Raw genomic sequence first — 25034 nt, forward strand, 5'->3', positions numbered from 1 at the left:
AAATAAAATGCCTTAGCCCTTTAATTTTACTTTGTTTGCTTTGATTGGATTGTTTGTTTTGATTTCTTTGAATATCTAAGCAACAGATTTCCAAGTCTCTTAGGGTACATCAATGAGCAGACAATAATCTCAGCCATTAGTTGCTGATTCCCACTAGCTTTCCACTCAAAAGGTGACTTTTCACTGATGACTCCCTAAATTCTAGGAGTTCTTTATTGCATTTAGCTAGGTACTATCTATAATCACTACTATCTAATATGTATTAGGTTGAGCCAGATGGAATCGCTGTTCTCCAACCATTTTTGACCTAGAAAAAACAGTAATTTCATATGCTTCAATCAAATATCTTTCCTTTAGTCAAATTGATGCCGATGTTTCCTTGTCACCTGCCTCTGTGGTCATGCCATTTTTCACATCTGAAATAATCTTTCTCCTCCCTCTTGCTACTTCAAACCTCTTATCTTCCAGGACTTAACTCCTACTTTCACCTCTTCCACAAACAGCCACGATCGCTTGAATCTTCATTAACCAATTTTAAGCATTGTCTCCCCTGACCTTTCGTGATACTTATATGTACACCACATAATTGGACATGTATAATTTGTATTGTTTCTCACATTAGGCTTGTCTGAAAATAGACAGTCAATCCTCTGAAAGGAGAAACTAGAAGTTAAACTTATTCTGTAGCCTTTTGATGCACAATTGTGCTGAAAATGAGTATGTCCTCTGCTATTTCAACTGGTTTTGACTTAAACAACATCCTTCAAAGTTGAACTTAATTAAAACTAGGTTTATACAGGGGTTTAAAACTTGCACTTTGGAGTTATTTCCTTGCTCTTCCAATTATAAGCTGTATATCCTTGGGATAGTTACTCAACAACTTGAAGCCTGTTTCAAGATGCCCTCCTCTGTCACATAAGTGGAGAGATAATGATGTCAACATCATCAGGTGATGTTAGGGTTATACGATAGATCTGGATTACATAGACTCTTTTCTGGAAGTTTAAAATGAATATAATCTACTTTTCTTAATGCTTTGAGTAATTCAGGGAAAGGTAAGATTATCATTATATATGTCTGGCTTAAGAATGAAAAGTAATGTTACAGTTATTTTTTAGGTAATACTTTTTGGTTTGATTCAACTTTCCAATCTCTCAAACTGAGAGGTCAAACTGATACCTAAAATACCTAAAAATGGCACAGATAGATGGGTGGATAGATAGATTGATGTTGGGGGAATGGAGATCACAGATACTTTTAGAAGTTGAAACACACTGGATTCCTGTGTAGTTGAATATATGTAAGGATACTGTGGTTCTAATTACTTAAGAATAAAATTCTTATCATTTTTAATACTCACAAACCTAGAGTTTTTTGTACAGTAATAATTTGCTAGCATTTGTTAAGAACTCACTATGTTCTAACAACTTTGCTAAGTGTATTAGCTTATTGTATCCATACAACAGCAGTGAAGTATTTTCTATTCCTATTTCACATATGAAAAAAATATATACTCTATTTTTTTGAGATAGTGAGAAAAGTCACTAAATGAAGGCATTTGCAAAAATACGAGGAGAGATTTAATGAACAATCTCTCACAGAGAGTGACTTTACAACAGTAACTAAATTTTAATTCAGCTTTCTAAAATTCTAGAATGTATTGCTGAAGGGCTATGAAGGGTTATTACCAATACTGGTAAAGTGAATCCGATATGAACAAGACATAATTTCCAAAGCAGTATATAAAGATGGAAGAAAAAAATAAAGCTTTGTAATGACCACTGCTTCCAGGGATAAGGGTATATAGTCATTCACTCATTTCTTCTTTTTATTGAACACATACTGTATACGAGGCATACTTAAATATACTAGTTACCTCTTGTCCATTGAAAGAAATTTAGATTATTGTATGAATTTTGATTAAGCTGATTACTAAATTTTGAAACACAATGGAACCCAAACGAGGGCCAATGCTCATTTCCTAAATGAACATTTTATGTGCAAACAAACAGCTGCTGGAATTCAACAGAATTTAAAACAAGCTGTTTGTAAATTTTACTGACAGCTGTTTTTGGTGATTTTTGTCAACAGAATTTTCCTGCTTTGCATCACAGCGTTTTTTTTTTTTTTTTTATTATAGTGTCCCCTCAAAGAATAACTTGCTTGCTTTAATCACGTTTACAGAGATTTATGACTTGATGCTTATTCAGTGGTAGAGCTTCTCAACACAAAATGTCAGTGAGCCTGTTATAAATTGCTCCTGGCATTCCTACTCTATCTTTTATTTGGCTGGGAGTATTTCCACCTGAAAGTGATAAATTCCTGCTATAACCGCTTTATGTGCTTCAGTAATTACACTGTACAGAAAAAGGGGGTTTCTACTGAGGTGTCTTCTTAAAAATAGCAAGCAATAAAAGGCAGTGGAATGGGCTGAACTCTGAAGTCTATTGAACAAAAAACAATGACCAGTGAAATATCTGTGTCAGGCTGAATTTGATAAATGATCAGGAAATACAGAAGATACCCAAATCTTTAAAACCACTGCTGTAGGGGCATTTAATGTAACTATGTCCTTAGACTAGTTACTTTTGATCCTTTGACAGGAATTTGGCAGATGCTCACAAGAATGGAGTTAACATTCTTTCAAACACTGTCTCAAAATATCTAGATGCTTCTAGAGACTTGGGTAATATTTCAGTAAATGCCAAGGTCTACGTGATACTGAGACTGTGTCCTCATGTGCAAGTCAGAGACAGCAGCATATCAACACAGTTCATTTTAGTCCACTGCAGCCAATAACTTGATCACTAGATATATGCACAACTGTACCAATCAAGAAAAGATCCACGTTGGTATTTATGGCATCTATGACTGGTAGCTACTGATTAGTTTGGGCGATCCTTTTTTATTTAGTTCATATAAGCTGTCTATAGTACACACAACAAAATTACTCTTTTTATTACTGAGGATTTTTGGCTTATAAAGGATGAACAAAATGTTGTAAATAAAAGCTCTCCAATCTGGTCCTAACATCATGTCATGAATGGTGTTAGGAGTCCAGTGGATACTTCATTGAGATAATACTAAAGAGATTATGGTCATTAAACAAAATTCAAGCTGCTTTTCAGAGTTATTGTGTCATATTTGCAAAGGAATTGCTACAGCAAGTATCTCTGCTCCAATAGTCATGAAATTTGTGACTCCTTCTTACTCAGAATATGTACTCTTTCTTAGGAGAATTCTTAAAGCAAGTATAACTGGCTTAGTGCAACTCAAAAATGCTAGAACTAGGGATCCCTGGGTGGCGTAGCAGTTTGGCGCCTGCCTTTGGCCCAGGGCGCGATCCTGGAGACCCGGGATCGAATCCCACGTCGGGCTTCTGGTGCATGGAGCCTGCTTCTCCCTCTGCCTATGTCTCTGCCTATCTCTCTCTCTCTCTCTCTCTCTCTCTCTCTCTCTCTGTGACTATCATAAATAAATAAAAATTAAAAAAAAAAAAAAGACAAAAATGCTAGAACTAGTCCTAAAATTGGGAATATGTATGGAGTGCTTATTGTGAATTAAGCTTTAATATATGTATTTAGCATAGTTCAGTCCATTGTGAAGGGATTTCCATTGGTTGTGCTGCACTATTGATTTGGAACATTTTCCACAATTTGTAATTCCTTTTTCACAACCATGTACGTGTGAGGTTGGTATATGTTAATTCTAAATTTACAAAAGATGAAACTAAGTTCCAAAATAGGTTAAAACAAGGGTCCAGGGTATAATCCTAAGAAATGGCAGGGCTTGGTTTATAACCCAGTTCTGCTTCACTACAGAGCTCTATGCACTTAATCATTATGCCACATTGGATTCCAGGAAAAATAGCACCGAGCTTATGACTTTAACTTAGGTTAAGAGCACTTTCACGTTAGGAAGGCTAGCTCAGTCAGATGTAGAGAGCACAGACCACACTCCTGGGTGCTGTGGAGGTTTGTTCCATTCCATCAATTACTGCATTCAATTGTTCTTTATTAATTGCTCTCAAACTGCAGTTTTTGGGAGGAGTCTAGGTTTCATAGAGGTCCTTGCAAACAAAATTTATATCTGACAAAGAGAATGCACTCAAGAGTCAAATGCACCCGGAGTCAAAGCGAGTGATTCCGCTCCCTCACCCCATAATTAAAAGCCAGAGAAGAATTAGTGTACATGCTGAATTTAGGAGATAGCTTCACATGTCTTGGGAGGAGAGCCTTGGTATTATGTTTGTCCCATTTTGCTTGTTAAATATGTTTATCCAAGTGAATATGAGGAAGATTTACTACTTTGTGAAATCCTTCGCAACACAACAGAAGAAAAAAAATTAGCATTTAGACTGTTTTCAACAAACTGTTACATTGAGCCTGCAGATCAGGAAAGAGACCAAACCCAGATGCCTTTGGAGCATAGGAGCGCTACAGATGGTAATCAGTGCAGTGAGGAAGGGCATGAAGAGAGAAGGATAGGTAAACAGGCTAAAGCAAGCCAATTTATCTGCCTCAGAATGCCTGTAGGACCCGAGTGTTATACTAGGTAGGCTGAATAATTTTGGAGGAGTCTATGGTACTGGGGAATACTACTTAGCTGGAGAGAGGAGACTGGGAGCAAAATGGAGCAATAAACCTATACCCTGATGTATTCACGAGGTCCTTGCAGGGACACAGAAAAGGAATTAAGACATTTAGCCCCTTTTAAAGTGAAGACAAGATACTGCAAGTGCCTAAGCTAAGGCTTTACCAAGACCCTATAGATGGACTGGATTTTCCTGGGAAGTTTTTTTCTGGAAGCAGTTTCAGGATTTTATGCATCTTTAAAAAAGATTTATTTATTTATTCATGAAAGACACACACACACAGAGGCAGAGACACAGGCAGAAGGAGAAGCAGGCTCCTCGCAGGGAGTCCGATGTGGGACTCGATCCCAAGACCCTAGGATCACGCCCTGAGCCAAAGGCCGCGCTCAACCACTGAGCTACCCAGGCATCCCAGATTTGTACCTCATTCTTGTACCTCATCTTGGATTGGTTGCCCATCTTTTATGGACACACATACATGCACACAAGAGAAAGAATTGGCTCTTGAAACTCAGGATCCAGGGTGTAGAGGAAGAGTTGATTCAAAAGCACAGATCCCATATCTTCACCTCAGTTGGAATGGCTAAAATAAAAAACACAACAAACAACAAGTGTTGGCCAGGACGTGGAGAAAAGGAGCTCTCGGGCACTGTTGGTGGGAATGCAAACGGATGCAACCGATGGGAGAAGCAAAGGCAAAGGAAATATAGCTTCAATTAAAACCTCTTTACAGCTTGCAGCCCACTGAAAGATTCCTGAAACATGAAGAGCATGATCTTCCTCAAAGAGCTCGTGGCTGCCTCAGTGCCTTCATGTTTAAACGTAACCTTATCCAGAGCACCTGCGTGGCTCAGTGGTTGAACGTCTGCCTTTGGCTCAGGTCGTGATCCTTCTCCCTCTGCCTATGTCTCTGCTTTCTCTCTGTCTCTCAAGAATAAATAAATAAGCTCTTTAAGAAAATAAATAAAAGTAACCTTATCCTGGTAGCACCTGGCCCCTCAAGGTCCTGAAAACCTTGCTTCCAGATTCCTTGGAGTCTTGCACTATCCCTAACCCCCACTAATTAAAAAGTATCTGGTCACTCCTCACAATCCCAACATAGCTCTTTCTGCTCCCAGGTCCTGTCCTGTGAATAGGTAAGGGTATAGGCAACAGAGATAGGGGCCTCTGGTTCCCCTGACCAGGCTCTGAAACGATTCCTGGCAGGTGGAGACACCGAGGCACAGCAGAACAAGAGATAAAGGGGCAAACCAAGATGGCTCAAGAATTTCAAGGCCACAAGCTTCCCAATCAGTTCTCAATCAAAGACTGCAACTAAAAGCCCTCAGTGGCAACCCATTCAGGTCTCCTCTTACTCTAGAGAGCTTTTTTCTTTCCTTTCTGCTCTCACCTTTTTTTTTTTTAAGATTTTATTTATTCATGAGAGACAGAGAGAGAGAGAGAGAGAGAGGCAGAAACACAGGCAGAGGGAGAAGCAGGCTCCAAGCAGGGAGCCCGATGTGGGACTCAATCCCGGGTCTCCAGGATCATGCCCTGGGCTGAAGGTGGTGCTAAACCACTGAGCACCCCGGGCTGCCCTCACCTTTAGTTAATAAACTTTTACTTCACCCTTCATGAGACTTCATTCTTTGACTCTGTTGTGAGACAAAACCCCTTCATTCCTGCAACGCAGCCATCATGGAGAACAGTATGAAGGTTCCTCAAAATGTTAAAAATAGAATTATCATATGCTCCAGTAATTCCACTACTGGATATTTAACCCAAAGAATACAAAAACACTAATTAGAAAAGATAAATGCAACCTGCTGTTTGTTGCTGCATTATTTTCAACAGCTAAAATATGGAAGCAACTCAAGTGACCATCCATAGATGAAAGTATGAAGAAGATGTGTACACACACACTAGAGTATTACTCAGCCATAAACAATGAAATCTTGCAATCTGCAACAGCATGGATGATCTAGAGCGTATAATGCTAAGTGTAATAAGTATGTCAGAGAAAGACAAATACTATATGGTTTTACTCATATGTGCAATTTCAGAAACAAAGCAAATGAACACAGAAAAAAAAGAGACAAACCATGAGACAGACTCTTACATATATATAGAGAACTGGTGGTTACCAAAGGGGTGTGCGTAGATGGATGGGTGAAATAAATGAAGGAGATTAAGAGAATATTCATTGTGATGAGCACTGAGCCATGTATAGAATCGTTGAATCACTATATTATATACCTGGAACTAATGTAACACTGTGCTAAGTATACTGGAATTAAAAAGAAAAAGCAAAGCATCAGCCACTTGCACCGTAACAGAGCAGGCAGGGAGGAAAAAGTGGAAAACCTTGCTTATTCTCTTGATGAGTTTATTATGGCCACCATCAAACGGCTGCTGGGAATTTCATGAGATTTGGTGAGAGTAATGGGGCAACGGCAGAGGGAAGAAAAGGAAACTAATGGGAGGAATGCCTCATCGTCCCTGCATCGCAATTCATTAGCAACACTGTACCAATAGGCCAGTGACAGTGTCCTTACAGCATTTTACCAAAATAGGGAGTTTGCATTTACTCTCATCAGTTCCATTATGTCCTAATTAAAAAAGCATCTGATAAACATATTCAGTGCTATTTTTGGTAAATAAAGCATTAACAGAACTGGGTATAATCATCTTTATGTTAGGTACCATTGATTGAGTGGAGTCCTTTTTTTTTTATTTTTAAGATTTTTATTTATTTATTCATGACAGACAGAAAGAGAGAGAAAGGCAGAGACACAGGCAGAGGCAGAAGCAGGCTCCATGCAGGGAGCCGGATGTGGGACTCGATCCAGGGTCTCCAGGATCACACCCTGGGCTGAAGGCAGCGCTAAACTGCTGGGCCACCTGGGTTGCCCCCATTGATTGAGTCCTTATGATGAAGGTGATTTTACATTGATCTCATTTAATAATCCCCTAGATGTACAGAATAAATATTATTCCCACTTTACGGACACTAATGTCCAGAAGACTTCAATTTCTTGACTACCTGCGAGTTTAAGAAAAAAATTTGGTATGTTTACTCTGCGATTATAGGTCAGTTAAAACACCTGATGAAGGAACCGAAGGTTAGCGGAGGATGAAGCACAAACCGACCCCCACAAATGACGCCCCCCCTCCTCGGGTGGGAGGTCTGTGACCTTCCTCAGGCACTCCCGGCTGCTCTAGGGTCAGGGAAAGGAAAAACAAGTATGTTAATTCACGGAGATTATAGTCCTATAGACTGAGTCTCCCTCAGTTTACAAAATGTCTTAGTGATTTGCAAGAGAAAAACCATCTTATCAACGACCTAACTTCTTCTGGAAGGAAACTCCCAACTATTTTAATGTTAATGCTTTCCTGGAGGGAAAAACCTCAACTTGACAATGGCAAGGCCTCCAATATCTTGTGGGTCCTCTTTACTATACAAAAATTCTTCTGAGGGACGCCTGGGTGGCTCAGAGGTTGAGCGCCCGCCTTGGGCCCAGGGTGTGACCCCGGGGTGACCCGGGATCGAGTCCCGCATCGGGCTCCCTGCATGGAGCCTGCTTCTCCCTCTGCCTGTGTCTCTGCCTCTCTCCGAGTCTCTCACGAATAAATAAATAAAATCTTAAAAAGAAAAATTCTTTTGAAAACCTTTTCCTTACCTCCCCCAACTCCCAAGTATATACTGAGCCTCCCTCTCAGGAGCCCAGGGCAGCAGCTCTTCCTGCCCCCCCCGGTCCAGCCCTGGGTAAGGTTTAATAAAAATCACCATTTTGCATCAAAGACGCCTCAAGAATTCTTCCCTGGTCGTGGCCTCCGGATGTCACCCCACCAAACCTCACCTATATTCTCCAAACTACATCACACCCTGTAAGATCTTACTTAGGCTTTATCCATTCTGCTTCTGCTAACCAGGTGTTTATTTGGAAAGGTTTTCGATGGCTACAGTGTGGGCGGAGGGTTGGAGGGCGCTGGAGTGGACACTGGGATCACAGCCAGGAGCCTACGGGACACTCCGGGCCTGGGGGGGGCCGAGTGACCCGGGTGGGGGCGGGGCTGCAGAGGTTTGGCGCGGACTGGATGGGGAGGTGGGAGGGTGCGCAGTAGGTGTTGCCCCTTTAATGAGGTCATCAACAAGGATTCTTAGGTGGCCGGTAGGCGCATCTTGAGCAAACAAAACAAAAAGCCTGGAAAAGGTGGTGGTGGGGGAGAAAGTTACTTTTTTAGGAGTAGAGAAGATGTATGTTCAGGGTCACGATCAAAGCTCTTCCAAACTTTACGGCACTCTAAACAGCGCTCCTTAGGGATTACTCTCCGCGCAAAGTTCTTCGGTTTGTGACTTTCCATCCGCGGAGTCCCACCGAGGGCCGGCGGGTCTGCGCAGCCCAGGGCTGGGCTCGTCTTGCCCTCCGCATCCCTCGGGGCGGCCTGGCCCCGCCCCTTCCCCCGCCCACCACAGGCCCCGCCCACCACAGGCCCCGCCCCCGACTCGCGCGCCCGGGCTTTGGCTCATTTCGGCGGCCCCGCCCCCTTCCGCCGCCCGGCCCGTGCGCCCAGGCTTTGGCGCGCTCCTGAGGCCCCGCCCCCTTTCCCACCCCGCAGGCCCCGCCCCCCGGCCCGCGAGCCTGGGCTTTGGCGCGCTTCGGAGGCCCCGCCCCCGGCCCCGCCCCCACAGGCCCCGCCCCCAGCGTCCCGCCGGCCCCGACGCGGGACCACTCGGGCGGGGGTCGGGCGCCAGGCCTGCGGCGTCTCTGTCGTTGCCCGGGCACGTCCGCCCGCCCGCCCGCCGCGGCTCCCGCTCGGGGAGGGCCCCTGGCCAGGCGGGGCGATGCCGGGGGGCCGGCGGCCGAGGGTCCGCTCCGGGAACCAGCCTCGTCCCGCGCCCGCCATGGAGCCGTCCGGGCGCGGGGCCTGGGCCCACAGCCGCGCCGCGCTCGACCGGCTGGAGGAGCTGCTGCGCTGCTCGCGTTGGTAAGGACGGACCCGGGCGGGCGGGCGCGGGCGGGGACGGGGGCGGAGGCGCGGGCATCCCCTTCGCAGGCCCCCGCGCGTCCTTCCCGGCCGGCTCGCAGCCCCTCCGCGCGGCGCTCCGGCCGCTCCTCCCTCCCCTACCCCAGCCGCGACGGCAGTTCCGGAACCTCGGCGGCCCGGCGGGCGGGGGCGTGGCCTCGGCCTCGCCGCGCCTCCCAGGCCCCGCCCCGCCTCCCAGGCCCCGCCCCCGCGGGAGGTGCGCGCTGAGGCGGCGGCGCGGGCGGGACCCCGGCGACCCGCCCCGCCCCCGCCCCCGCCCCCCGCCCGGGGCTGCGCCCGCCCCTCGACCGCTTCTCTCGGGACCGAGGGTTTGGGTTCCTCTGAGGGCGGGGCACGGGCTCCGCCGAGCCGCTTCAGGGTCTCGTTTCCTCGGTTCAGCCCACAGGCTGTGCGGCTGCGGGCTCCAGCCCTTACGGATGCTGTTTAGTGTCACTTTTTTTTTGCTTCTTGTTTTCCTTCGTGCTGTGGCACCGCGGGAGGCTGCTCACTTCCAGGCTTTCGTTGTCTCTGAAGACCCGTTGCCGTGACCGGTGCTCCGTGCTGCTGCTCCTGGAGCTCTTCCCGTCCCGGGAGGCAGGGAGGTCTCTAACACGCGGGAAGGGCTTTGCCGCCCTTTTTCGTTTCGTGCAAAAGCAATGATTGAGCACCTGCTGCGTGCACAGCTCCGTGTTTCTGCATCGGTATCACTCGGGCGGGTTTTCTCTCTGCTTGTAGCCCAGTATTTATCTTTCTTGGACTTTGTTTTGATTTGTCCCCCCACCCCACCCCCCCCTCCGATTTCCAACCTGCAGAACTTAGATGTACATAAAGTACAAGTAACACAGCAGCTTTTTCTTTAAAAATGAAATGGACTTCACTGTGGGGCGCCTGGGGGGGGGTAAGCGTGGAACTCTTGGTTCTGGCTGGCACCTGAGGTCCTGAGCTCCAGCCCTGGGTGGAGAGTCTGCTTCAGGTCCTCCCTCTTCCTCTGCACTTCTCCCTGCTTCCCACCCCGCCCCCCCCCATCGCTCTTCTCTCTCACTCTCAAATGAATCTTAAAAAAAAAAAAAAAAAAAGAAATGGGCTTAACTGTCAGAGACTTCTGCACTTTAGTTTTGTAAAACCTTTACAAAGTCATTGCACTCCTTAGAAAAGTGGCACTTTTGCTAGAATTCATGGAGACACTCTGAGTTGTGTGTGTTTTTCGTAACACAGGGGCCATCCATCTGAGAATAAGAAATTTATTTTTTTAATTTTTATTTATTTTTATTTGAGTATAAGAAATTTAAAACTGGCTCTGCTAGTTGCTATAATAGAAGCGATTATAATTACACCTTCCTAGTTCAACAAAAGTTAGACATTCAGTTGGCACATTTCTGTATGGAAGGCACTAGGGCAGCAGCATAGTGCTTCACTTAGACTGTGGTGGAGTCAGGTTCCAGCTTTGACACTGTGGCCCGGGTCATTCAAATTCTCTGCCTCAGTTTCCCCGTCTGAGTGATAATATCACTCCGCTCATCCACCTATGAGGATTCGTTAGTAATAAAGATATTACTGAGCACCTGCAAAGTGCTATTTTGGCATTGGGGATTCATTTCGTTAGTGAACAAAGCAGACAAAACCATCAATCCTCATGAAACTAACATTCTGTAGGAAGAAACTAAATGAAATTGTACATGCAGAGTGTTGAGTATGGGTGGTTGTCATAGAATAAGTGATAAATAATAGCTGTCTTATAAAAACACAAAGAAGTATAGCCTGCTTGCTGAATGGTTTCGAGGAAGACAAAATAGGTGATTTGTAAGACTAATCTATAGGTTGTCCTGAAATCTATTGCAGCCAATTTCACTTTTTATCCTCTACCAACGATTTTTCCAGTTTTTAACTGAAGTGAGCAGAAAATAAGAGCCAAAGGACTGAAAGTGGACACCAGTAGCTAGGTCCAGACTTCTAATACAAGTTGTTCTTTTGACTGGACAGTAATGGTGAGCTGCAGTGATTTTTCTTAAAAAAAATAATATATGAACCACTGACAGAATAGCTAAATTTCACCTGTTTCTTTGCATATTTTAGTATAGGGGTCTGCAAACTTTCTATAAAAAGTCACATAGTAGGTACTGTAGACTTTGCTGGCCACGGTATCTGTTCTTTATTATTTTTGTTTTTTACAACCATTAAAAGCAAAAAGTATTCATAGCTCGAGGCTGTACAAAGACAGTCTACTGACTTGATTTGGTGCACAGGCTGTAGTTTGCCAAACTGTTTTAACAGGTACAGTCTTAAGTTTAAAAATCCTTCTCTCTAAAATTTTATATCACAATATTTAGAAATGATTTTGTCTTGTTCTCGATGTCTCTGTGTTTTGGTACTGTCCGAGTGAATAGCGTGGCTAGTTGCTCCTTACCCATGGGGGATGAAAAAACATTCTTTCCACCTCTGCCTTTTCCTAGTAGCTGCCTGACATCATTGCTTGAAAGGAGCAACTCCAATGGTCTGCTTCTTGCTTTTGCGACCCACCATTCAGAGCTGTGTCATATTATTTGAAATTGTGTCAGAATGCCCTTTTACAGAGTTTCAAAGTTCTACCCAGTGGGCTAGTGATTACCCCGATTACCCTCACATTCAGCTTGCAGCTGTCATCTATATTGTGTTCCCAGGTGTCACCTGTCTCGTGTAGCACATTGAATCTATTTTGCAGGAAGCATTACTTGCGCGTGCAGGTGGATTGGCTACATTACAGGGCATCCTTTCTTGACCTTTAACATAAGTGTGGCTCCAAGGTGAAGCTTATGAAATTTTTCAAGAGGCCAGATGTGACATTTGTGTTAGGTCCAAGCCTCACAACGAGATAGAAGCTATTTAAAGATTTGGACAAATGAGACAGGAAGACCATATCGTTTGAGAGGCTGGCAGAAAGCATAATAATAATGTGATCCTAAAGGAAGTAGGAAAAAAATATTAGGAGCTGTAATGTAAAAACCCAAGTGTCATATGACACTGTTTTGTGAATTAAAATAATTAGGTACCTCTTGACGGTTAGAGCAAGGGGCTTTGACCTCTACTTACAATGTAATTTGGAGCTGTAGCATGTTTTAAATTAACTTTTAGTCAAAAGTAAAAAAGTAATCTTGTGATTTTTAGGATAGGTGATTTTTTTCTAAATTGTCTTTTGTCATCGTAAAGGCGATCAAGATTGTTTTCTCTTATTGCACAGCTTAGCTATTACGAGCATTGATTTTGAACGTTGGCTTCAAATCGTGGCTTAGTGGTTTTGGGTAAATTATTTTATCTTTGTATGCTTTTCTCATTTGCAAAATGAGTTAGTAGTCGTTTCTATCTTATAAGTTGGCTATGGGAATTAAATGAGTTAATATTTATAAGATACTTACAGCAGTGCCCATTATGTTTTAAGTGCTATATGAATGTTTGTAAAATACAGGATGGATTTCCTGACCCCAGCATTAAGCTTTTGCCTTCATTAGTTTTGAATGTTCAGAAGCATTTTAATAGGCCAATGATCCTTAAATGGAATGATTACTCCTTTGGCTTGCTCTGGTGCTGATTAGGACCACAAGCCATCTCTGAGGCAGTACATTAGTGGTGCTATGTGGTGAGACATTTTCAACCTGTAAGGAGCATGCTTAACTATAAGGGATAAAATGTACACAGAGTTTGGAGTAAATTATGATGAAGGCCAAAGAGATACAAAGGAGAATACTTTGGATGGTGCCAGTAGAGGAAAGTTTTATGGCTTTTGAATTGGGCTTTGGAAAGATTTTCACAGATGGAGACAGGTGGAATGTGCTAATTACAATGTTAAAAGGTACAGTAGAATAAATAGGAAGTGTGAGTCAGGTGGGTCAGATCAGAAAGCAGGGATCCATCCCTGGGTGGCTCAGCGGTTTGGCGCCTGCCTTTGGCCCAGGGCGTGATCCTGGAGCCCCAGGATCGAGTCCCACGTCGGGCTCCCGACATGGAGCCTGCTTCTCCTTTTGCCTGTGTCTCTGCCTCTCTCCCTCTCTTTCTATGTCTATCATGAATAAATAAATAAAATATTAAAAAAAAATCAGAAAGCAATTAGTGGCCCAACAACAGACTATTCATTTGGTTCACATAGTTCCTAAGGAGAAGCAATTTATGTACCTTTCCTGGGACTCTGGTGTCCCCATCTATAAAATGAGGAAAGTGGACCAAGTGCTTTCTAAGGCTCCTTCCAGTTTGTAGGTTCTATAATATTAGTTTCCATTGGATGCACATTGTTGTTTAAAACTTTTTTTTTTTTTTTAAAGATCTTACCCATTTATTTATTTGAGAGTGAGAGAGCACAAGCAGGGGGGGCTGCAGAGGGAGAGGGAGAAGCAGGCTCCCCGCTGCCCAGCAGGGAGTCTGACCCAGGGGCTCAATCCCAGGACTCTGGGATCACGACCTGAGCCAGAGGCAGAGGGGCTTAACCAACTGAGCCACCCAGGTGCCTCTGTTGTGTAAAACTTGCTATTGAAGTTTAACGTACATCTAGAAAAGGGCACAAGGGCATTGGTGTTCAGTATGTATCAGATTCCCTCCTAACTTTTGGTGTTTTGATTTTTTTGATACTCGTAGCCTTAAGTAATACTACACATTTCATAAAGACAGGTTCGCATTTGTAGCCACAGTGCTGGACACAACATTTCTTCGTGTTTGTTAAATTAATGGATAAAAGAATTTAGGTTAGGATCACATTTGAGAAGCGTTTGCAGGTGGAAATAACCAGAAGGACCTGGTTAACTTGCCTCACCAAGAATCCTTCATAGGTTCCTGGGGTTTACTACCTGTAGTAAGTAATGACTGTGGTCTTAGAGTAGATGTAGAAGGCAAAGGTCTTTACCTCTGGGGGTTAGAGCTAGAACTGTAACTGGCACAGACCCACTACAGGCCTACACACACCTAGTGCTATACAGGCTTGGGACTGCCAGAGAAACTTAGACATTGAGCATCTGTTTCCTAGAGTATAGGGGATGGTCTTACAAGTGGACTTATTATTAGTTGGGTCTGGGACTTACAGAAGAGGCCGGGAGTGCACTTTTGACAGACACCTGCATGTAGATAGTAATTGAAGGCATACTTCTGGAAGTGAGCAGGGAAGGGAATACAAAGATGAATGAGCCTTGAAACTCAACATTTGAATATAAGGTGGAAGAGGTGGAGCTTTAAGAACAGTTACCTAGGTACTGTTTTGCTTTGGAAGAAAGAGAATACAGGACAGAATAAACCAGTGAGTGCTATTTGAGTCAGATATACGTGATATTCTCTGTGACTTACCTGTCTCATAACAGCAGATCCTATTTTAATTAGTCGTTAATAGATAGGAGTCTATTGCCCATTTGGCTTTTGGTGTATTGGCTCATTGATCTTATTCAGTGTTTATTAACACTAAACAATTAGACATGATTTTTAAAAAAATTTTACCATGTGACTTACTTGAATCTGGCATACAAAATACACAGAAAAAGATGCGTTTGTGTCATTATTCATGTCCCTTACTTGTTAACAATTTTGTTTATTTTGAAGATAAATACAAGAAATTGTTTGATTGGCTTGGAGAGCCTGTTAACCAATTGTGTTGGTGCACACTTAAAATAACTGGGCAGTTTTCTAAAATGTAAGAGCACTGTGGTAGCTAGCTATGTTGCCTAATGTTAAATAACAGTTTATCTCATAGAAGCTTAGGGAGCCATTCTGTTAAGAAATGGGTCTGCCTCAGTATTATAATCTCAGCTGAATTTACTTTCCTTTTCTTCTTTGCAAAGACATTTTTATATCAATAGGACCTTTTTTTTTTTAAAAAAAAAATTGTTCTCACTACTTAGTCCTTCCCTAAGTTATAATCCTCTGACTTTGCCAATCTTTCCAAATCAATTTCATGTAAAGTAACAGAAATATGACTGCAGATGGGAAAAAGTAGAGTAGCCGAATTTTCAAGGTACGGAAATCCTGTTACCATGCAAATGTCTTTTCTTATTCTTCTGGATTTTTTTCTTTCTAATATATATGTATATCAAACAAAGAATAGGGTAAGGATAAAATAGAATTGTTAATATAAATTCATTTTTGCATGTAGTTTTCCATTTGCTTCATTCACTAAGGATTTATCAGAATCCTGCCGCTCACATAGCACCATGCTAGGGAGGTTAATAGTGTGTTGGGGAGCTCAGAAAACATAAAAGTCAAGACCTCTTGTTTGTAGGGCTACAATCTATTTGGAGATGAGGGAATCAAGCGAATACAATACAAAATATTTCGCTTTCAGCATTGATTTCCCGAGCCCCAACTAGATGCCATCTCTCTGGGACTTTAGAGCATTTTGTACTTCTCTTAAGTCAGATAGTAACTTTGCTTATGAAATTACCTATTTAGATTAAATAATAGATTACCTATTTAGATTATAATTACCTATTTAGATTATAATCCCCTTAGGGTATATATTATATTGCAGGTGACCTTGTGTTGTTTCTGGTCTTTTGCTGTAATAAGCTGTGCGGGAGGGAATATCTTTGTCCCCTGGCCTTTACATTTAAAAATATTTTATTAAAATTATACATGAACATAGTCAACAAAGTAAGGCAAAGACATATGAAAACATTGTTTTGCTTCATCTATACTCCACATACAACTTCTTTATTTTAGTTCTTGAAGATTTACACCTATATTTCCAAATGATCAGTTTCTGTTGCTACTTCTTGAATTTTTCCATTTTAGACATTGTTCACTTTCTAACTTCCTACTCTAAAAGATGAGTTTTCTTATTATCTATTAACTTTCTAATATGGAAGATGAAATACAAAATAATTTTCAATCATTATTTTGAAGGCCAGGCATCCCTTGTTACCCTTGAGATGTCTTAGGCAATTTTGAATATATATATATATATATATTTTTTTTTGAATATATATATATATTTTGAGTATATATATATATATATATATATGACGTTTTAGTTTTATTATTCCTTAATCTCTGGACTCTCTTGGTGAGATATCTCCTGTCTAGGGAGATATTTTTTGTGTTTTGAAGTTTCAGTTTTATAAGCACATATCTCTAAAAGATAAAATTCCTGGCAGGGGAATAGTTGAATTAAAAGTGGGTACATTTAAAATTTTGATAAATACTGATTATAATAGAAATTGTTTTATTCCTGAGTGTCTTCTCAGCTAAGCTCTGGGCATTGTCAGAAAGCCTGGCTTTGACTTGGATCTGTGCCATCTTCTGTCTGTATTTGCTCTTTGAACTCTTCACTAACCTTCTTTTGAACTTGACCTCATCCCCCCTAGCCTTGGTTGTAACACCCCTCTCCCTTCTCCTTCCCTTATGCACGCATACCCATACTTCTCAGTCATTCCTCCAATGTCTTTTTAAAATTTTAAAAGATATTTTATTTATTCATTAGAGACACAGAGAGAGAGGGAGACAGAGACATAGGCAGAGAGAGAAGCAGGCTCCTCACGGGGAGCTGGGTGCAGGGCTCTATCCCTAGACCCATCATCATGCCATGAGTGGAAGGCAGACGCTCAACCACTGAGCCACCCAGGCGTCCCCAGTGTCTTTCCTCATCTGTTAACAACAAAATATATTCTAGCTCAGTAATTAGAATAATTAATACAATTGATCAATTGTTCATAGATCTTAGATTCATTGCTAATCACACTATAGCTTCTCATTACTGGGGTGAAGGGTCAGAACCATAGATAAAGTGTTCAGAGTCATCTTAGGACATTTAAGTTTAGAAACAGAATCAAGGCATTGAGTTGAATGCTGCCATAGAAAACCATTGAATGCTGTGGACTGCATCCTGGGTTGAGAGACAAGAAAGAGGCATTAACAAAATGCTGAAACAGGCAGGTAAATGTGCTCTAAGGAAATTCAAAACTCAACAGAAGGAAAACTTTCAAGAAAGAAGTTGAGGCCAGTGTTACTTCACAGAAAGGTCAGGGGGAATGAGGCCTAAAAGTGTTTTTTGGGAGCAATTTTCAACAGAGTGCTGGGAGTTAAAGCTAGGGAGATAAGGAGACAGTGACTGCTCTAGAGCTCTAAGTTAGGACCTTACATCTGTAGAGAAGAGCTGGGGTTGAAAGTAGAGTGAGAAGCAGGATCTAAAGAGAGTGCCCACCCACCCTTTTTTGAGTGGAGGAGAGAGTACCTACCTGTGCATTTTTAGGCAGATAGAGGAAGAAAGGTGACTAAAATGATGATGAGAATAGATTATATTAGGGGACAGAGAAGATAAGGGACATAGGGAGAGATAGAGCAGTGCATTATAAGAAAAAAAGAATGACTGCAGGAGATGTCCTCTGAACCTGGAGGGAGGGATAAAATTATGGGTGAAAAGGTTAGGAAAGGGTCCAGGTGGTAAGAAGCTCACACAGTTCATCTTCAGTCAGGTTAATGGTATTTCAGAGCATAGAGATTGTTAGGAATAGCCATCTATTCATTTATTTACTCATTGAAAATATAATATGCCACTTTGGTAGAGATACATAGGTGAAGAAACTATCAAGTAAATTTATAAAGACATACTTACGTATCTTTTTTTTTTTTTTTGAGAGAGAGTGAGCGAGCCTGGGGAGGGGCGGACAGAGAGGGAGAATCTTAGGCAGACTCCACACTCTGCGGGGGGCCCTGACATGGGGCTTGCTCTCAGGACCCTGAGATCAAGAGTCCAATGCTTAACTGACTGAGCCATCTAGACACTCCTATCTCTCTGTCTTTTTATGATAGTTAGTCATAGCCTGAGAGTAGGTGAGGAAGGAGTGGACTGTCAGGCCTGTCTGGCATTACAGATTGGCATCCGTGAGTGTCTAAGAGGTTAGTGGAAATAGGGTGATGGTGAAGGTGGCTGTGAAGTAGTTAACTGTGGCCCAGGGAATCCAAGGAGCTAATGAACTGAATGGTATTCTCTCAAGGTAGAGAGCAACCTGAAGGTGGAGGCTTGGTCAGTGATAGAATAAAAGAGACATAGGGAGTATATTGTGATAGAGGATGTGAACTACCACCACTTCAGAGATCTTAGAGCAGAGCTTGTAATGAAGTAGAATTTAATACGTTGATTAGGAGATAAGAGATTAGGTTTGGTAGATGAAATCATGAACAAAAATTACAGGAGGAGCATGATTGTTGTAGCAGATATTATCTTAATTGCTAGAATCACAAAAGTGGCTGGCATGTCACAAGTCATATATTTATCACTGTGATCTGTGTAGTGTGATAGAAAAATCAGATATTGTGAGTCTTTGAAAAGTAATGGGTTTTATAATGTCAATGAGCACCGATTGTGGTATTTTGAGGATAACATTGTAGGTGTGTACTCTGTTTTTAGCATTCTTTCTGAAAGCTCAATTTCACTTTAATGTTCATATCTATTAAAATGTGCAGTGTGATACTTTTGATCTTTTAAGAAATGTGGAAAACTGTTTTTATTGATATGTAGTATGTATACAGAGGTAATTGGATAATAATGGTGTAAATACCTAAAGGTCCTAAGGTTACTGTGATAAACCAAGCACAAAAAATGTTCATCCTTTGAAAGCTTTATTTCTCCTGTCTGCTCTCACTACATTACACCCTCTGAAAATAATGACTTGATGTGTTTATTAAGAAGTAAGTACTGTTATTTTCTGAGGATTATCAAATGTAGCAGGTATTTCCATAGACAATAATTGTGTTTCTGTCTCTCCTCTCCCAATGCCATGAATCTCATTCCGTCTGCAGAATGTCAACCTGATGATTCCTATTTGCAGTTGCTTAAAGTAGAAAATAGTCAACTAATTGTGAACTGAAAGAATGGCTGGGTTTTTGACAGGGCATTGATGAAATGTAAATAGCCACTTAACAATGGTCAGAAAACAGGGTATTTATTGCTGTGGGAAACCATGAATTCTTAGGATCAAAGTGATTAGATGTCCTGATTTTCCTAGGTCAGCCCTGGTTTACACCTGCTGTCCCAGTGTCCTATTCAGTTACCACATCCCTTCATTCTCAGAAATGTTCTTTTTTTTTTTTTTTTTAAAAAAAAAGATTTTATTTATTTATTAATGAGAGACACAGGCAGAGGGAGAAGCAGGCTCCATGCAGGGAGCCCGATGTGGGACCCGTTCCCGGGACTCCAGGATCACACCCTCAGCCAAAGGCAGATGTTTAACTGCTGAGCCACTCAGACATCCCTCTCAGAAATGTTCTTATATGGAAAATATATGGTCATTTTATTTTTAAGTCTTATTTTGAAATTTATGGTCTATACTTTTGAGTCATTAGGTGACGATGTGTTTTATGTTTTAGTAGTTGAAAGAAGCAGCCAGTGGTTGGTTTTGCCTGTAAGGGATATAGAGATACCAGCACAGAGTTGCTTCTGTCTGTGATTTCCCAGTATGTGCATTATAAAAATTGTTACAGTTTGTACTGAGTTTGATAGTAGCTATTTGAATCCAGCAGATGTGTGATGATACAATATTTAATGAGGTAGTAACAGCCTTTCAAATAAATACATCCTTAGTATCTTCTGCTTTGAGAAAGAGAAATATGGTAGTGTTAGGCCTTGGATTTATGAAATGTTGGGTTTAAAATATCGATCTAACAATGACCTAAGTCTTGATTGTTTTCCTTTTCTTCAAACAGCTCTAATATTCTGAGGGAGCCTGTGTGTTTAGGAGGGTGTGAGCACATCTTCTGTAGGTAAGTAATTACGGCTTGATTCTTAGCGTAATGGTATTTTTTACTAGGTCATCATCATGTAATCAATAATATTGACATTACCTTATGTTTGGGTAGCTCTCATACATTGCAGGTAATTTACTGTATATTCTCTCATTTTGATTTTTAGAACTGTCTTAATTTACAAATAAGAGCATCAAAGCTCAAAGGGGATGGCTTGTCCAAAGTTGCAAAGCTTTAGTAAGTAGTTTTGCTGCTAAGGTTGGGGAGAAAAATCTGTTGTGTTGTTGAAGTATGTCTCTTTTTCCTTCCAGTTAGTTTTGAGTCTAGACTTTCCAAATTATAAAAATCTAGTTCTTACAGTTGTTAGATTAGTTTTCTAGGGCTGCTGTGCGAAATTGCCCAAGACTGAGTCCTTTAGAATAACAGAAATTTTTTGTCCCACAGTTCTGGAAGCTAGAAGTCTGAGAGCAAGGTGTCAAGCAGGGCTGTGAGGAAGACTATTCCATGATTCTCTTCCATCTTCTGGTGGAGCAGCTTTGTCTTCTGGCAGTTTTTGGCATTCCTTGGCTTGTAGATATATCACTCTGATTTTGACCTTTATGTTCACATGGCATTCTCTCTTGTGTGCATATTTGTCTCTGTCCAAACTTCCTCTTTTTGTAAGGATACTAGTTATATGGGATTAAGCCTTACCTCGATGGTCTCATATTAATTTGATCATCTAGAAAGACCCTATTTCCAAGTAAGATCCCATTCTTAGGTACTGGGGTAAAGACCTCAACATTTTTTTGGGGGGCACAATTCAAATAATAATAGTTATGTGAAATTATATCCATGTTATAGTATGAGAACTCTGGCTTATGGATTAGAATACCAGATTTTCATGTCATTCTATTTCTTATTTTGGAGAAATAAATTCAAGGACCGAATGTCTTAGTTTAATTGTCTGAGACAGGGTTAACGTAGCCTCCTTTGAGTAGTTTTTTAATGATTTCAGTTATGACTATGACTATCTGGCATGAACACCTGCAAGACGAGGTTTAAGCACATATGAAAATAATTTACTATATGACTGCCGGGCTGGGATGTGTGGGAAGCAATTATGCTTGGGGTCCCGATTTTCTTTCTGGAAATAGGGATCTGATATATGGGACCCACCAGCTGGATAGGAAGTAGTACCTGTTGCCTACCTGATAACTCCATATGGATGATGACGGGATTTCAGACTTGACGTGTGCAGAACATGCCTGTCGGCCACTCTTCCTTCTGCTGTGCCTGTCTCGGTGATCTTCACGGCAATAAAGGGTACCACCCATAGCAGTGTTGCTTAAGGCAAAAACCACAAGTAATACCCAATTGCTCTTTTTCTTCCTTATCACATCATGAAGTTCTGTTAGTTCCACCTCAAAATGTGCCTTGAATCTTGAATTTTCCCACTTTCTCTGTATTTATTACCATTGCCACTTTGGTCCAAGCCATGATCCTATTACCGTATCTCCTCCTAATAAGTTCAAAACTGACCCCCTTCCCATTTTCTTCATTCTTATCAGCGATCTTTAAAAAAAGGTACATCACATCCCTATCATTACCCTCCTTAAATTCCTCTAGTGGCTTTTACAGTTAGAATGAACTCTAGGCCTTAGACTCTTCACTCTAAGGCCCAGAAGACCCTCCTGTACAGGACCCAATTCCTACCTGCCTCTACAGCCACGCTTCTCGCTTAGCTCACACTGTTCTACTCACCTTCTCCTTTTAGTTCATTAAACACACCAAACTCAACAGTGCCCCAGGACTTTTGCACTGGCTATTTCTTCCATCTAGAATTTACTGCCACATTTTTGTAAGGCTGACTTTTCATTAGTTACATTTCAGCCCAGATGTCACCTCCTTCAAAAGGCCTCTAATGATCCCTTCACAAAATGATGCTACTTCCTGTCCTTACTTGATAGGAAGCAGATTTGTTTCAGCTGATGTACTCACTGTATATAATATATGAGTGACAAATCTGCTGGAGCATAACAAACTCCCTGAAATTATATGTAAAGCAAGTGTGTGTGTGTGTGTGTGTGTGTGTGTGTGTGTGTTGAGTGTGAGAGAGACCTATACTTTTAATTGGGTTCTAAAGCGGTCTGTGGCTTAAAATGGTCAGTGAAAAATTAAGATAGGCATGGGAACTTCTTAAAAGAGAAAGTGGTCATCTGTAAATGACACGAACACAGGAAAGAATAGATACAGTGCAGTTTTGGTTCATTTTGATTATGTGATGCCAAGAATTAGGGTTTTGCAGATTTGAAGCTGTCTAAAACTGTTGAGCAATGCTGTAAATATCATGCAGTTTTAAAAGATGGTTTGATATATACCAATTTAGCTGAAGCTTAGAAGTGGGGTGAGGAGGGGGATGGTTGGAAGGGCACATATTTTTATGTTATTGACAGCACTGTGGTGGTTTCAAGGTAGTTTCATGCCAATCCCTGATAAAAAGTAGGCCGTGTATTCTCCTTAAGATAATAGATCATTTAAAACATATGGCAGACATATGCAAACTTTCTGACTTTGGATCATTTTATACCCTTAAAAATTGAGGACCCCAAAGCAGTTTTGTGTGTGTGTGTGTGTGTGTGTATTTACCATGTAAAACAGTGTGTGTGTGTGTGTGTGTATTTACCATGTAAAACCGAGACATTTAAAACATACTATTCACTTAAAAATAACAATAATAAACTTATTACGTGGTAACATAAAGAACACGTTTTTTAAGAAAAAAATAACCATTTTCTAAACCAAAGAAAAACTAGTGGGAAGAGTGAGACTGTTCTATTTATGCAAATCTCTTTTATGTTTTGCTGAATAGAAGACAGTAGGTTCTCATACCTGCTTATGTAATCAATCTGTTGTGATACATTGCTTTGATTGCAGTATGTGAGGGAAGTCTTGTATTACACATGTGCATAGTTGGAAAAAGGAAGGATTTTTAAGTAGCCTGTTTAGATAATTATGGATATTCTTTTTTTGATACTACACTATTACTTGGCAAGTGCTAGTTTCTTTAGATTTATTACAGTGTGGAATCTAGAAGGATAACAATGAACTTTTTGTATTCTGTTACATTAAATATCATTGGTTTATCATGTGCTTTGAATGGGTCTCTTACCCAGCATGATTTTCTGACATGATGCTTAGGAGGTCATTTGGAAAATATTGACTTACTATGTTGCACAGATCTATTGAGAAATAGCCTCTTTCCCCAGAATTCTATATTTATGTTTGCAAACTAATTTGAGAACAGTTAGAAGATGAACATTATAGAATGTATAAAATAGACTGATCTGGGTATCTTACTAACCTAAGTGTCTTACCTAACTGGATTTCATTTTCTTCATCTGAAAATAAGGTAAGGATTCTTGATGAGTGGATTGTGACTCTTGTCACTGGTGTTCCTCCAATACTTAAGTATTACACTATAATTGATAATTTAAATCCCCTGTGGAATCAGTTTCCTCTTTTTATGTGTTGGGGTTTTAAGTTAAGAGCTCTAACTACAAGCAAAGAAACTCTCAAGAACTTCCTTTCTTTGCTACAGAAATTTAACATTTCATGATCTTAGGGTTGTGAGATTGAGCCCCATGTTGGGCTCTGTGCTGAGTGTGGGATCTGCTTAAGATTCTTTCTCTCAAGAAAAAATAAAAAAAAGATTCCTCCTCCCTCTGCCCTCTAGCCCCAAACCTCCAACTCACATGCACGCTCTCAAAAAAAAAAAAAAAAAAAAAAAAAATTGACATTTGTTGAGTGCAGTGCGGTGATCTGGAAGGTCTTTCCTAGCTGTAGTGTGGTTTACAGATTTGTTTTATAACATTTATTGAGTTACTTTGCATCAGAATCTAAGATGCAAAGAATAGAAATGCCACAGGCTTTTTCTGGAAGGAGCACTCATATTGTAAGAATCCTCTGTCCCTATAGATGAGTGGGTCACATGGAAAGGAATGTGTTTGGGGGAGATTGATGTGGTTTTCATCACTGTTAGCATCACTGTTAGCTTAGTCTTGCTGGAGCTCCTCTGGTGAGGCTAAGGAAGGAGTGGATTTTTTAGGTTTCTTAACCCACAGATAAGCTTTGGAGGGGGAGTTGTGAGCCCTGCCCCCCCTCCCTTTTTTTTTTTTACAAGAGCTTCTTTATATCTTCATCAGATTTGCTAAGGATTTGTAACCGCTAAAGTCAAGGAACCCACTGCCCCCAACTATGAGACTTTCACTCCCAGACAGATAACCTGAGGTAATTTGAATCTGCAGGTTATAAAAGTATCGGAAAGAACCAAGTATCTTTTCTCAGAAACTATGTTAAAGCCTTTAGACAATTGTCAGTAACAAAACAAAAAAAATACCTTTCCCAGTCTCTGCAATAATTTTCTATGAAGCACAGTGCATACAAAAAATGTTGAGATGCATGGCTGTTAAGCATTTAGTATCAAATATATTTATTTATGTCCCTCTCTGTACTCCTACTGAAGCTATAGATTTATTTGCATGAAAAATTATGCAGACTCATGTCTGGCTAAAGTAAAGTCTCTTCATATCAAATTACCTAAGCAACTTTAGATTTAGATTTTATGTGTGTGTATTATACTCTTTCAGAAACATTATTTTAACAGATATTTTATGTTTACTCATTGCTTGTTAAAACAACCTTTACTTCATTTATTCTGTTCAAACTCTGTATCTTAGAATTAAGGTTCTGCTGAATGCACTGATATATA

General features: G+C 41.1%; 1 protein-coding gene across 2 annotated transcripts in view; it reads left to right on the forward strand.

The window, feature by feature from the left end:
* The first annotated feature begins 9303 nt into the window (after positions 1-9303).
* The window catches only part of BARD1 (BRCA1 associated RING domain 1), a 76899-nt gene continuing 61168 nt past the window's right edge, over positions 9304-25034 (forward strand). The window contains exons 1-2 of one of the 2 annotated variants that reach the window (XM_072742951.1): positions 9304-9562; positions 20246-20302. In XM_072742951.1, the coding sequence (XP_072599052.1) occupies positions 9420-9562; positions 20246-20302 (200 nt within the window). In that variant the 5' untranslated portion in view covers positions 9304-9419. Of the gene's footprint in view, positions 9563-20245; positions 20303-25034 lie in introns of those variants that run through there. The other variant, XM_072742952.1, reaches the window with a different exon arrangement.

This window comes from Vulpes vulpes, chromosome 16 (assembly GCF_048418805.1).
Source record: "Vulpes vulpes isolate BD-2025 chromosome 16, VulVul3, whole genome shotgun sequence".
Classification (NCBI taxonomy): Eukaryota; Metazoa; Chordata; class Mammalia; order Carnivora; family Canidae; genus Vulpes; species Vulpes vulpes.